This window comes from Lissotriton vulgaris, chromosome 8, assembly GCF_964263255.1.
Source record: "Lissotriton vulgaris chromosome 8, aLisVul1.2, whole genome shotgun sequence".
NCBI classification, from domain to species: Eukaryota; Metazoa; Chordata; class Amphibia; order Caudata; family Salamandridae; genus Lissotriton; species Lissotriton vulgaris.
Genome location: NC_141696.1, coordinates 381,347,149 through 381,361,712, shown reverse-complemented (window position 1 = coordinate 381,361,712; position 14,564 = coordinate 381,347,149). Strand labels below are relative to the sequence as shown.

The following is a 14,564-nucleotide window of genomic DNA, read 5'->3' as shown; positions in this document are numbered from 1 at the left end:
AGTAGGCCAAAGTCTCTGCCTCAGACATGTAGTAGAACGATAGACTTACGACAAACCAATTGTTGTAGTGGCCCACACCAGACCACCGTCTGTGCTTGATATGTTAACTAAGAATGAGCAACCCAATATACCCTTGAGGGCTTGGGCGGTAGGTATGAAAGGGTAATTGTGCCGTCAAGGGTTTTGTTGAACTGTAGAGTATTCAAAATGATATATTATTTTGTGGTCCTAAGCATTTGACACCAATGATGCACAATTTGTGTCAGACAAAGTTTTTAAACAAATAGAGCTAATACTAAACGGTAATAAAAAGAGAGAGCAATAGCAGGGTGTATGGAAAAGTTGTGTTTGTTTTCATTATTCACAAAACAAAAATAAAATATACATGGGTATACCATTTGTTGCAAAAGCTACAATAGGAAAAAATATCAATAAAACAGCCTATTTGCAGCAATTGTTATAGCTTATCCACCTATTTACAAGTTATATCATTAAAAGCAGTGGAATAAGCGCAGTCGACGTTTCGGTCTCTAGACTTGCGTTATGGAGACCATCCTCAGGACAGACAAATCAAATCATGAATACCCTAAAAAACAGTAAAAACGATAATTAAAAAACTGTTTTATTCCCATTCAAGGGATTTGCATATATTATCCAAAAAACCCTAAGCTCTATACATGATTTAATAACAAACTATATTGCTTTTTGATTCATAATATTTCATTCAATGACACCTTAATACTCAGAAGAAAGGAGATTGTCAACATAATTCAAGACATATTGCGGCATCATTATCTTTTGTACAGATTTCATTATTATTTTTTCATTCTTGATGGTATTGTCAGTTAACCAACAACATTGTTCGGTTATACATTGTAACACTCGATTCATCATATAGTGGATATGGTCTGTATAGAAACACAAAACAATCCAATTGCAATGTGTGTTTAGTCGATCATATATTACATTCTGGTCCAAAGGATCTTCAATATTTGTCACATCTGTTTGTTATGGTGGGCAAACTGATTACATATCTGCATACATATATATGAAACAACGGTGTTGTTGCTGTAAGAGATGCAGAGATTCTCAACTGACACATACGGCTCACATTAAAAATTATCATGTCAGCCATTAATTATATCAGCCACGACATGGGGAACAAAGGTTTACCTGTAAAGACAGGAATCAACTGATTTTATATCTCCCTGTGTGACTTTGGAAGTGCCGCTGCTGATGAAATCGCACATGGTATAGAGGAGAAGGGTTAACCCAATGAAGTCCCTGGGACCTGGGTGACTAGCGTTAAGGATAAGGGGGTCCCAGTGAAAAAGAGGAACATACTATTTGGAAGCCATTTAAATAAATCAGGTCAACAAAAAATGCATCTATAATGTTTAATTCACATTATAGGCAGAAAAGCAGTGATAAGCAATTACAAGAATTACAAAATTGTAGTTGTATATGTGCCCCGGGGGGGGAAGGGGAGACGTGAAATAGTGAGGGTAAAGTGGGAGGGAATTCGTGACAGTAAAAACACGGTATTGATCAAACAATAGTATAGGTTCAATGTCAAATATTCAGTGAAACAAATAACGAATCAATACAAAGATTTCACAATACACATGCCCCAATGTCCATATTATACAAGCATTGTGGGTTGGAAGGGGCTGTGTTTCATATTCTTGGCCTTATTTTCTATTTACTGCAACAAGGGTATGGCTACCTCTTGACATTATCATGTGTGTTTAGTCGACCATATATTACATTCTGGTCCAAAGGATCTTCAATATTTGTCAAATCTGTTTGTTATGGTGGGCAAACGGATTACATATCTGTATACATATATGAAACAACGGTGTTGTTGCTGTAAGAGATGCAGAGATTCTCAACTGACACATACGGCTCACATTAAAAATTATCATGTCAGCCATTAATTATATCAGCCACGACATGGGGAACAAAGGTTCACCTGTAAAGACAGGAATCAACTGATTTTATATCTCCCTGTGTGACTTTGGAAGTGGCGCTGCTGATGAAAACGCACAGACAGTCTATACTTCAGTTTTCTAATGGAGATAAATCAAGGAGAACTTGTCACATATCATTTCAACTAAGACTTTTTATCTCAAATGTTAAAATTACCACATACGGAAAACTAGCCTAGTAAGATATCGATGTTAGAGGACTAACATACTTGTGTATTTAAGCGATTTGCAGGCCCTCGATCACTTTTAAATGAAATTCACTTAAAACGGCGGTCCTACAAATGATAATAAGGAGATCACCATAAATATTATGAGGTGCCCAGGCTTAAACTAGCTCAGAGGACATTAAACTAGTTTCTCAACTATAGATCCTCAGTTGTAAAGATATACCATTTACCTGGTTAAACAAAGATGGAAGGCGATCCTCGCAGTTCAACAGGCAGCAGCAATTCGGCAGAGAACTTGTAATTCTCTTACCTCATGGTTTTTATACCCTGTTCGTTTGGTAGTGGAAATAGGACTAGCGAGATGTGTCCTTTCTTTATCTCCTCTAAAAGGAGAGTAGCGGCCATCTTGTAATATGCAATTTACCGACCTTAATAGTTGTGAATAGAGGTGATGCAGAATATATCATTACTCTGTTTCATTAAAAGGGGGGGAAAAGGCGCGACCAAATCAAATTGTATATTTAACATAGTGAAAAGGACTAGTTTTGTTTGTTTTTATTTTCTAAAGAATGGACTTGAATGACTACCAATAAATAATTAACAAACGGGCGCTTGTGTTATGTTTGTTTCAGGATTGTTTAGTATCCTACTATTTCGCGGTTAAAGTATACATTCAAGAATACTCATTCCTATTATTCTTTACTTATTCTAAGAAACTCGTAAATGTGTAGGTTTACAAATGGAGTTACCTACAATTTATAGAGTAATATCAGCATCTAATAGAAGCATTGATCATGAAATTACAATGTCAGATAGAACAAATTGGTTGGTGATGGTACATGTTTGTCTATAGTTTGTTGAACTCATTTAAATGCTATATATTCCAATTGCCAGTCAATATAAGACATTAATGTTCTTTATCATTTACCCTCCTGGCCAGTCACCAGTTCACAACTTATGATTCATATTGTACATTGCTTTACATATTGATGTACAGTCCCTCCTGGCTTTATGCCAGTTTACATCTAATCCTAATGTGATGTCCCGCCTGGTGATCTGCCAGTTTACAGCTAACTATCAAAAATACATAGATTTTATCCTTCAGAGACATGCAAGCGAATGCCATTCAGTAGCACTATTCAGTCCTTTGCTCAATGGTATTGGCATTGCATGTTAGCTTTCCCTCCCTCAGTGTCAAAATGCGGTCTACATTTTGTTGTCTTTTGGTGGGTTTGATCACATCAACTACCCACCAGGACATTTGGTTGAACTTGTGTCCTGATCTGAGATAATGCTCCACAAGGGGCGCATTTTCTACACAGCACCTGATACGGGATTGATGTTGAAGTATCCTTTTTTTGATTGGCTGTATTGTCTTGCCAATATAGACTAACTGGCATGGACACCTAATGCAGTACACCACATTAGTGGTGTTGCAGTTTGAGAACGACTTAAGTTGTAGATTTAGACCATTGATGTTACATGACTTCACTGATTGTGTAGTATGGCATGCCTGACAATTGCCGCATTTATGATGACCAACAACAGGGACTAATTGTCTCATGTTGTCCACAATATTCTTTTCTCTGGTGTTTTCATAGGCATGGACCAGCCGGTCCTGCACATTGGTACCCCTCTTAAATGCAAAAAGAGGTTTTTGGATGAGCTCTGGTATTACTTGGAGTAAACTCCAGTGTTTCAACACGACCTTTTTAATGGCATTAGCATGGGTGCCAAAGGTGGACACACAGATTAGATTTTCTTTCTTTGAACGATTTTTTACCTTGAGAAGCTCCTATCTTGGATTATACCAGGCTCTCTTTAAAGATTTCTTTAGTAGCTTAGATGGATACCCCCTTGCTTTAAGTTTGTCCTTCAGCTTTTTTGCCTCAAGGAAATAGTCTGCCCTGAGAGTACAATTTCGGCGCAAGCGCAGAAACTGCCCAAATGGCAGCCCATCCTTCAGGGCTTGTGGGTGATGGCTTTGATACTTTAGGAGCGTATTGCGGGAGGTGGGTTTCGTGTATAAGCTTGTGTATAGACGATTATTCAGGTCACATTTAATGTATATATCAAGAATAATTCATTTCAGTGACATTATATTCCAAAGTGAATTTAAGATGGCTACTCTGGTTGTTGAGCCATACATGAAAATCTTGCAGTTCTACATCAGTGCCGTGCCATACCATAAATACATTGTCGATGTATCTCAACCACTTTCGGATATTTCCTAGGAAAGGGTTGGATACATCATGGATGAATAAAGTTTCAAATTGAGCTACATAAATATTAGCTATGTCCGGGGCGTATACAGCCCCCATAGCTACCCCATTGAGCTGTTGGTAATAGGTGTTTTCGAATAGAAAGAAGTTTTCGCATAGTGATATGCGAACACCTTCTACTATAAAGTCCGTAGGGACCTCATGTGGACGGGGTCTACCATCTAACAGATTGTTTAGGATGGTTAGTACTTCAGCTTGTGGTATGTTCGTATACAAGCTTTCAATATCCATGGTGGCTAAAATGTCACTCATGGAATTAAACTCAAAATTTTCAACTTCATTTATTACTGCCAACGTGTCCCTGATGTATGAAGGAGAGTCGATGGCAAAAGGTCTGATAAAATGGTCGCCATATTGTGCTAGGGGCTTAAGGATCGAATTGCACCTGGACACAATAGGTCTCCCGGGTGGGTTGACTTGATCCTTGTGCACTTTAGGTAATAGGTAGATTGTAGGTGTTGTCGGGGTTTTGTTGATGAGGAAGGCAGCTTCTTTTTCATTGAGCCAGCCTCCATCAAGACCCTTTTTGCTTAACGTTGAAATTTCTTGCATAAGTCTTGTTGTGGGATTAGTTGGTAACTCCTTGTAGTTGGTAGTATTTGAGAGTTGTTTCAACATTTCAGCGTTGTATTTGCTGTGTTCCCACAAAACTATTCCTCCCCCTTTATCCGCAGGTTTTATTACGGTATCTTCCAATGTCTGCATTTTCAAAGGTTACAAAGGTTGAGTATTGAAACAGCTGGGTGACAGATTAAGTTGTTGACTACGGAAATAGAAGCCCTGGTTAAGAAAGGCGTTGTAGCCTTTGAAAATGCGGTTCTGATAGAAATAGACAACCTCTTTAAAAAGAGAATTCACTATAAGTCCAACTTTTCAGTTGACCAACAAAGAGCTTTACGAAATCTGCAGACATTGGAAGATACCGTAATAAAACCTGCGGATAAAGGGGGAGGAATAGTTTTGTGGGAACGCAGCAAATACAACGCTGAAATGTTGAAACAACTCTCAAATACTACCAACTACAAGGAGTTAACAACTAATCCCACAACAAGACTTATGCAAGAAATTTCAACGTTAAGCAAAAAGGGTCTTGATGGAGGCTGGCTCAATGAAAAAGAAGCTGCCTTCCTCATCAACAAAACCCCGACAACACCTGCAATCTACCTATTACCTAAAGTGCACAAGGATCAAGTCAACCCACCCGGGAGACCTATTGTGTCCGGGTGCAATTCGATCCTTAAGCCTCTAGCACAATATGGCGACCATTTTATCAGACCTTTTGCCCTCGACTCTCCTTCTTACATCAGGGACACGTTGGCAGTAATAAATGAAGTTGAAAATGTTGAGTTTAATTCCATGAGTGACATTTTAGTCACCATGGATATTGAAAGCTTGTATACGAACATACCACAAGCTGAAGTACTAACCATCCTAAACAATCTGTTAGATGGTAGACCCCTTCCACATGAGGTCCCTACGGACTTTTTAGTAGAATGTGTTCGCATATCACTATGCAAAAACTTCTTTCTATTCGAAAACACCTATTACCAACAGCTCAATGGCGTAGCTATGGGGGCTGTATACGCCCCGGACATAGCTAATATTTATGTAGCTCATTTTGAAACTTTATTCATCCATGATGTATCCAACCCTTTCCTAGGAAATATCCAAAAGTGGTTGAGATACATCGACGATGTATTTATGGTATGGCACGGCACTGATTTAGAACTGCAAGATTTTCATGTATGGCTCAACAACCAGAGTAGCCATCTTAAATTCACTTTGGAATATAATGTCACTGAAATGAATTTTCTTGATATATACATTAAATGTGACCTGAATAATCGTCTATACACAAGCTTATACACGAAACCCACCTCCCGCAATACGCTCCTAAAGTATCAAAGCCATCACCCACAAGCCCTGAAGGATGGGCTGCCATTTGGGCAGTTTCTGCGCTTGCGCCGAAATTGTACTCTCAGGGCAGACTATTTACTTGAAGCAAAAAAGCTGAAGGACAAACTTAAAGCAAGGGGGTATCCATCTAAGCCACTAAAGAAATCTTTAAAGAGAGCCTGGAATAATCCAAGAGAGGAGCTTCTCAAGGTAAAAAATCGTTCAAAGAAAGAAAATCTAATCTGTGTGTCCACCTTTAGCACCCATGCTAATGCCATTAAAAAGATTGTGTTGAAACACTGGAGTTTACTCCAAGTAATACCAGAGCTCATCCAAAAACCTCTTTTTGCATTTAAGAGGGGTACCAATGTGCAGGACCGGCTGGTCCATGCCTATGAAAACACCAGAGAAAAGAATATTGTAGACAACATGAGACAATTAGTCCCTGTTGTTGGTCATCATAAATGCGGCAATTGTCAGGCATGCCATACTACACAATCAGTGAAGTCATGTAACATCAATGGTCTAAATCTACAACTTATGTCGTTCTCAAACTGCAACACCACTAATGTGGTGTACTGCATTAGGTGTCCATGCCAGTTAGTCTATATTGGCAAGACAATACAACCAATCAAAAAAAGGATACTTCAACATCAATCCCGTATCAGGTGCTGTGTAGAAAATGCGCCCCTTGTGGAGCATTATCTCAGATCTGGACACAAGTTCAACCAAATGTCCTGGTGGGTAGTTGATGTGATCAAACCCACCAAAAGACAACAAAATGTAGACCGCATTTTGACACTGAGGGAGGGAAAGCTAATATGCAATGCCAATACCATTGAGCAAGGACTGAATAGTGCTACTGAATGGCATTAGCTTGCATGTCTCTGAAGGATAAAATCTATGTATTTTTGATAATTAGCTGTAAACTGGCAGATCACCAGGAGGGACATCACATTAGGATTAGATGTAAACTGGCATAAAGCCAGGAGGGACTGTACATCAATATGTAAAGCAATGTACAATATGAATCATAAGTTGTGAATTGGTGACTGGCCAGGAGGGTAAATGATAAAGAACATTAATGTCTTATATTGACTGGCAATTGGAATATATAGCATTTAAATGAGTTCAACAAACTATAGACAAACATGTACCATCACCAACCAATTTGTTCTATCTGACATTGTAATTTCATGATCAATGCTTCTATTAGATGCTGATATTACTCTATAAATTGTAGGTAACTCCATTTGTAAGCCTACACATTTACGAGTTTCTTAGAATAAGTAAAGAATAATAGGAATGAGTATTCTTGAATGTATACTTTAACCGCGAAATAGTAGGATACTAAACAATCCTGAAACAAACATAACACAAGCGCCCGTTTGTTAATTATTTATTGGTAGTCATTCAAGTCGATTCTTTAGAAAATAAAAACAAACAAAACTAGTCCTTTTCACTATGTTAAATATACAATTTGATTTGGTCGCGCCTTCCCCCCCCCCCTTGTAATGAAACAGAGTAATGATATATTCTGCATCACCTCCATTCACAACTATTAAGGTCGGTAAATTGCATATTACAAGATGGCCGCTACTCTCCTTTTAGAGGAGATAAAGAAAGGACACATCTCGCTAGTCCTATTTCCACTACCAAACGAACAGGGTATAAAAACCATGAGGCGAGAGAATTACAAGTTCTCTGCCGAATTGCTGTTGCCTGTTGAACTGCGAGGATCGCCTTCGACCTTTGTTTAACCAGGTAAATGGTTTATCTTTACAACTGAGGATCTATAGTTGAGAAACTAGTTTAATGTCCTCTGAGCTAGTTTAAGCCTGGGCACCTCATAATATTTATGGTGATCTCCTTCTTACCTTTTGTAGGACCGCCGTTTTAAGTGAATTTCATTTAAAAGTGATCGAGGGCCTGCAAATCGCTTAAATACACAGGTATGTTAGTCCTCTAACATCGATATCTTACTAGGCTAGTTTTCCGTATGTGGTAATTTTAACATTTGAGATAAAAAGTCTTAGTTGAAATGATATGTGACAAGTTCTCCTTGATTTATCTCCATTAGAAAACTGAAGTATAGACTGTCTGTGCGTTTTCATCAGCAGCGCCACTTCCAAAGTCACACAGGGAGATATAAAATCAGTTGATTCCTGTCTTTACAGGTAAACCTTTGTTCCCCATGTCGTGGCTGATATAATTAATGGCTGACATGATAATTTTTAATGTGAGCCGTATGTGTCAGTTGAGAATCTCTGCATCTCTTACAGCAACAACACCGTTGTTTCATATATGTATACAGATATGTAATCAGTTTGCCCACCATAACAAACAGATTTGACAAATATTGAAGATCCTTTGAACCAGAATGTAATATATGGTCGACTAAACACACATGATAATGTCAAGAGGTAGCCATACCCTTGTTGCAGTAAATAGAAAATAAGGCCAAGAATATGATTTTTTTGAGAATCTAATGTGTTGATTCCTTCACTCAACTTTAATAAAAATAAAATAACATTTTATCAGCAATAGTTTGGCCCTAATCTTCAAATAATGTATTCAAGTTACACTTCAATTAAAGGATCGATATGAATGCATTAATTAGTCTATCCTGATATTTGTTCTACCATGAACAAGGGTTACATATAATATATGCTATATAAACAACTTATGGTTTATTTTTGCTTTTCTGAAAATAGATGATTGTACTCATCGCTACCATCTACTTGAATTTGAGGCCCATTAAAACTCCATGAGCTTCATTTATCTATAAGAAAGGTAAAAATTTCCGCTGAATCTACTAATTGTGACCAGGTTAAATGGATTAGAATTTTATTTCTTAATTGCAATTGGATTGTTTTGTGTTTCTATACAGACCATATCCACTATATGATGAATCGAGTGTTACAATGTATAACCGAACAATGTTGTTGGTTAACTGACAATACCATCAAGAATGAAAAAATAATAATGAAATCTGTACAAAAGATAATGATTCCGCAATATGTCTTGAATTATGTTGACAATCTCCTTTCTTCTGAGTATTAAGGTGTCATTGAATGAAATATTATGAATCAAAAAGCAATATTGTTTGTTATTAAATTATGTAGAGAGCTTAGGGTTTTTTGGATAATATATGCAAATCCCTTGAATGGGAATAAAACAGTTTTTGAATTATCGTTTTTACTGTTTTTAGGGTATTCCTGATCTGATTTGTCTGTCCTGAGGATGGTCTCCATAACGCAAGTCTAGAGACCGAAACGTCGACTGCGCTTATTCCACTGCTTTTAATGATATAACTTGTAAATAGGTGGATAAGCTACAACAATTGCTGCAAATAGGCTGTTTTATTGATATTTTTTCCTATTGTAGCTTTTGCAACAAATGGTATACCCATGTATATTTTATTTTTGTTTTGTGAATAATTAAAACAAACAGAACTTTTCCATACACCCTGCTATTGCTCTCTCTTTTTATTACCGTTTGGTATTAGCTCTATTTGTTTAAAAACTTTGTTTGACACAAATTGTGCATCAGTGGTGTCAAATGCTTAGGACCACAAAATAATATATAATTTTGAATACTCTACAGTTCAACAAAACCCTTGACGGCACAATTAGCCTTTCATACCTACCTCTGAGTGCTCAAGCATTGAGTGATGCGTGGAATCTGCTCCCAGAGCAGAGACACAAGCTTGGATTTGGAAAGGTGTTTTTATTTCTGTGGCAGAATGATCATTTGGGCAGTGCCCAGGAATTAATTTACTTTAAAATGGCATACCCTGTTAAATGCAGATGTCCGATGACAACTGGACAGGCCCATTATTATGTTACCCCAGTCTGGCCAGCACCAGTCCCAGAGGGTAAGGAGATGCACCCAGAACTGGTTTGAAGTATCCACAGATGAGGGGTTGATCATTTCCCTGGCCCCAGTTCTGGGGTGGGCACTTAAGCTTTGCAGAAGGGGAGAATGGTTTCATCATCTTCTATTTAGCAGAGAGGGGCACAATGAGATTGTGTGTTGCAGGCCTCACAGGAAATGCTGCAAATGTGGGTAGAGTAACCCCTGGAACTTTTAGCAGGAGTCACCTCGCCCACAAGCTGGTGTACGGCATAAAGGAATCATCCCCAGTATCTCCCTCAGTACACTGTTGGACTATCAGAAGAGGACTAAACCTGTTTTCTGAAACTTGAGAGGAGCCCCGAAGGACTGGCCCTGTTCCCTCTGTACCCACATCAAAGAAGTGTACTGCAAGTTCTTAAAACTGACCTCCCATTCAAGCTACAGGAACACAACAAGCATAAAAATGCCTTTTCAGAAGATTCCAAGTTGACCTGTTCAGTGCAGACCTGACCTGAACCCTGCTGTTTGCCTCTGCTGGAGTGATCCCTCACGCCCAAATTACAGAGGTTCTGAAAGCCTTGGCTGTGCCTGGGAGGACTTCTCCTACCACCCCTAAAAACCTGGGAATTAGAAATTGTTTGGCTCCAGGGGACTGGGCCAAACCTGCCAAACCGATACAACCGAGGTGCATTGCAGCCGGGCTGAAGCTTTTTCATGAGGCTGAATCCTCTGCAGCAGGACCTTACAGAGATGGTCATCAGCCTCGTGAGCCCTCTTCTGCTACAGCCTATAGACTTGACCCTTTGGAGGAACCGCAGTTCCAAAAAAGTGACTACGTTCAAACAGAGAATTCTTGACCAGGTGAAGGCACCAAAAGCATTCAGCTGTCGACGGACCTTCCCTGGGTGCAAAATTGTAATTTCTACCACTCTAAGCTTTTCTACCAAAAACCACGTCCAACAGCTTCTCAACCTTGTAGAGTCCTCTGCAACTACAGCCTACTGCTTTCCCCTGCTGAAGACTCAGGACTTCCATTCTTGAAACTAAGTCTCAAGGTAAAAACTGTTCCTTGTGTCTGACCCACGGTAAACACCATATATCACTTAGGTCCTGGTCCACCGCAACTAGTTGACCGTGGTTGGTGAATACAAATTGTGGGTGCTAATTGTACTCAAAACATTAACAATTCATATTTCCTGTCCCCTTTTGTAATTTTTTATATTTTTATGTCAATTATTTGTTCAAATATTCTTTTATGAAATTTTCCTAATTAGGACGTTTATAGTGTTAGGTATGACCAATTACTGTTTTGGTACTGCATAAATATTTTACACATTGCCGCTAAATTAAGTTTGTCTGCTCTGTGCCATTGTTGCCAGGGTGTTGAGCTCATGTTCATTTAGTGACTTTAATGGTTCACCCTGACAGGCAGGCAGTCTCATTCCACCCTTAGTTCCGCCTGTCCACTGGTATTCTAGTTAAAGGACTGGTTCCTCTTTTTGTGTAGTATTTTTCTTTGTTTAAATGTTTCTCATGTTGCAATTTGTTTTGAATGTAATGACTATGTATTAAGTTTCATTTTGGTGTCGTGATTTCTGAGAATCCACTGTGAACTTCTGTACATCTGTATATATTGCGCACACAATTGTATGTTATTGACTCGACTGTTTTGACAGGATTTTCCTTTGAAGACATTTTGATGAACTAATGAAACTTAATTATAAATGAACATCAACTTTTTGTAATACAAAACGTCTGGGTCACGCAGCACAAATTGGCTGTGTGGGTCCTAATTTTTCTTAAAATAAACCTGACTAGCCATCTTGTTCTGTTTAGCAATTGTTGATGTCCAGGTTGGTCAGTTGTAGGATCCAATACCTTCTTTTGTGTACAATAATATAACTTAAAGCACCAATGCACTGTGCTAGCAAGCAGAAAGGAGAATGGATACCAGCCTTCAGGGACTTGTACTGCCATCACCATCAGCATCAACACCTTTGATGAAAGGCAGAGTCTGGACTAACTCACACAGTCATGCTGCGTGTTCCTCCATTCCATTGACTCTGCCAACCCTCGCCCGTGATAGGCACATGTTGTGCTGGGATCAGCATGATGTCACAAGACCCTTTCTATGCATTTGGCCTGGAAAGACGGCATTGAGATGAATGTCTACTTGGCCACAGGCATCAGGAAATCATCCTTTTTTTCATATTTTTTTGTTTTCTTTTTGTTTTTATTCCTCCACTTTCTCTCAATTTCCCTTCCATTCCCTTCCTTCCCTTCCCTTTCCTCTTTTTTTATGCAATGTATATTTTCTTGCATCAATTTTGTTTCTCCCCTCTGGAACACATCATAGCCTCCCTGTAAATTGACATTGGGCATTTCACTGATAGATTGCTTCGTGACAGTCTGAAAGAGACTGGGCTCTATTGGGCATTGATGACCTGTGCCCAGAGATGGTATTCACCTGTTACAACACATTTTTTACTCCGCACTACCACTACAACGCAGGCATTACAACGCATACCGTTACAACGCATTGCGCTGGGGGGCGCTCTAGGATAAGAGGTAAGTTTAATTTACTATCCAACACCTTCCCTAGGGTCCACGGGGACTGGAGTTAGAATAGTAAATTATACTTACCACTATCCAGCACCCCAAAGCGCTATGCGTTGTAGCGGTATGCGTTGTAATTACCGCGTTGTAATGGTACGCGGAGTAAAAGTATGCGTTGTAACGACATACATCCCCCAGAGATCCTATTACATAGCTTTATGTTTGTTTTTCTTCTCACACCTTGGTAGATCGGTAAATATTGCACGGCCAATACCACCTCCTGGTCTTAACTGCTCAGATTCAAAGCTGAGGTGAGAGACCAAGGACCACATTATGAGTTGACTGGACTTTGGTGTGCGGAGACCAGGGTGCTTGGATCTAGCTTACCAGATGGTAATTCTACACCAAACAAGCCATTATGAGTTTTTTCCTCGAAATGCGGAATAACTGCTCTCACCCGAACTTACCAGTTGCTTTTACCAGGCAGGCTTTTCCAAGTTTAGAGAAAAAAACTACTGACATTTTCTTCCTGTTCTGAGCTGGTAGAAGGTGTCAGAGGGAGTGCTGCTGGGAACAGGGGTGGCAAAGGTGCATGGCCCGCATGGGTTTGCCCAGGGGAGCATTGTACCCTGACCGCTGCCCTGACCCTGCAGCAGGATTGACAGGCACAGGGTGTCTGGGTCTCGAAATTTCAGACCTGATAATTCAGAAACCAGACACCCTTAAAATTGCAACTTGTGGGGTTTCACCAAAAGTTTTCACTCCAAGTGAAATATCCCAATTCGTAATGAGGGCCCAAGAAGGGAGTGGGGAGAGTAACTGAGGCATGTGATGAGCACTGGAGAATCGAAAGAATGGAATTACTGGTAAGTGATATAAGCATTACATTCTCATTACTCTTCTCTATCCCTGGAAACAAGGAATGTTCACATACAATTTCAAATTGAATTCATTATAACACAACAGTAACCCCACCTCTTTCACTCAAATCAAAACCTGGAAATTGTTTAATTAATGTATGACAGTGCTTTCTTAAGAATGAAGCATTGTGCCAATATGCCTGATGATGGTTCAGTGAGTTGAATACTCATTGCCCAGGTGACCCATAGTCCACAAGATTGAATGTCATTAAGGGTGGTTCAGATTTTTATCCTTTTGGGGTTGGTAAATTGAGTAACATTACATTGAGAAATAGTAAAAGGGTGTAAGTGTGATATTAATTGCCAAATGGAAAACAAGTTATCACAGTTTTTAATTATTTGAAAAAGATTTAGCAAGCTACCTCCTACCTTTTTGAACATTCGAATCTATGCTGTATGTTGATGTAACAACAATCGTTAACAGTAGTTTGTTTTAGTATATTTGTTTTGAACCAAACTTGTAGTGTTCTTCACTTAGTTGGAATATTATATAGTATTGTTTATTAAATAGTGAATATCTACTTTCTAAATTCAGGTCACTCAGCTGTACTTGTGCAATTCAGGAAAGCTATGCTCCTCACTTCCACCACATATCTTTGCCAGCTCAGAGAGAGTGTACCATATGCTTTTCCAAGAAAGACGGCCACAATGTTTTATCCTCAGGTAAAATGTGTTCGTTGGTTATGAGATGCTTGACTTTTTACAGTTGTTAATGTTCGATATATTTCTATTTGTATTTATAAAGTGCGCAAATGCCTTGAGGCAACCTGGCATTAGCAAGAGTAAGGCAGGACGATACAACAGCAGATAAAAAGCTACGTTTATAAAGACTTATTGAATATTTATGTACAAGGGACATGTGATAGTATATATCTATTTAGTTACATACATAGAAAT

The 14,564-nt window shown here is 38.9% G+C and overlaps 1 protein-coding gene across 1 annotated transcript in view; it reads left to right on the top strand.

Annotated features, from left to right (window-relative positions):
* The window catches only part of MYO16 (myosin XVI), a 2,821,299-nt gene that overhangs the window by 1,153,625 nt on the left and 1,653,110 nt on the right, over positions 1–14,564 (top strand). Inside the window, exon 13 of the mRNA XM_086934162.1 lies at positions 14,203–14,330. Within this exon, the coding sequence (XP_086790288.1) occupies positions 14,203–14,330 (128 nt within the window). The remainder of the gene's footprint in view (positions 1–14,202; positions 14,331–14,564) is intronic.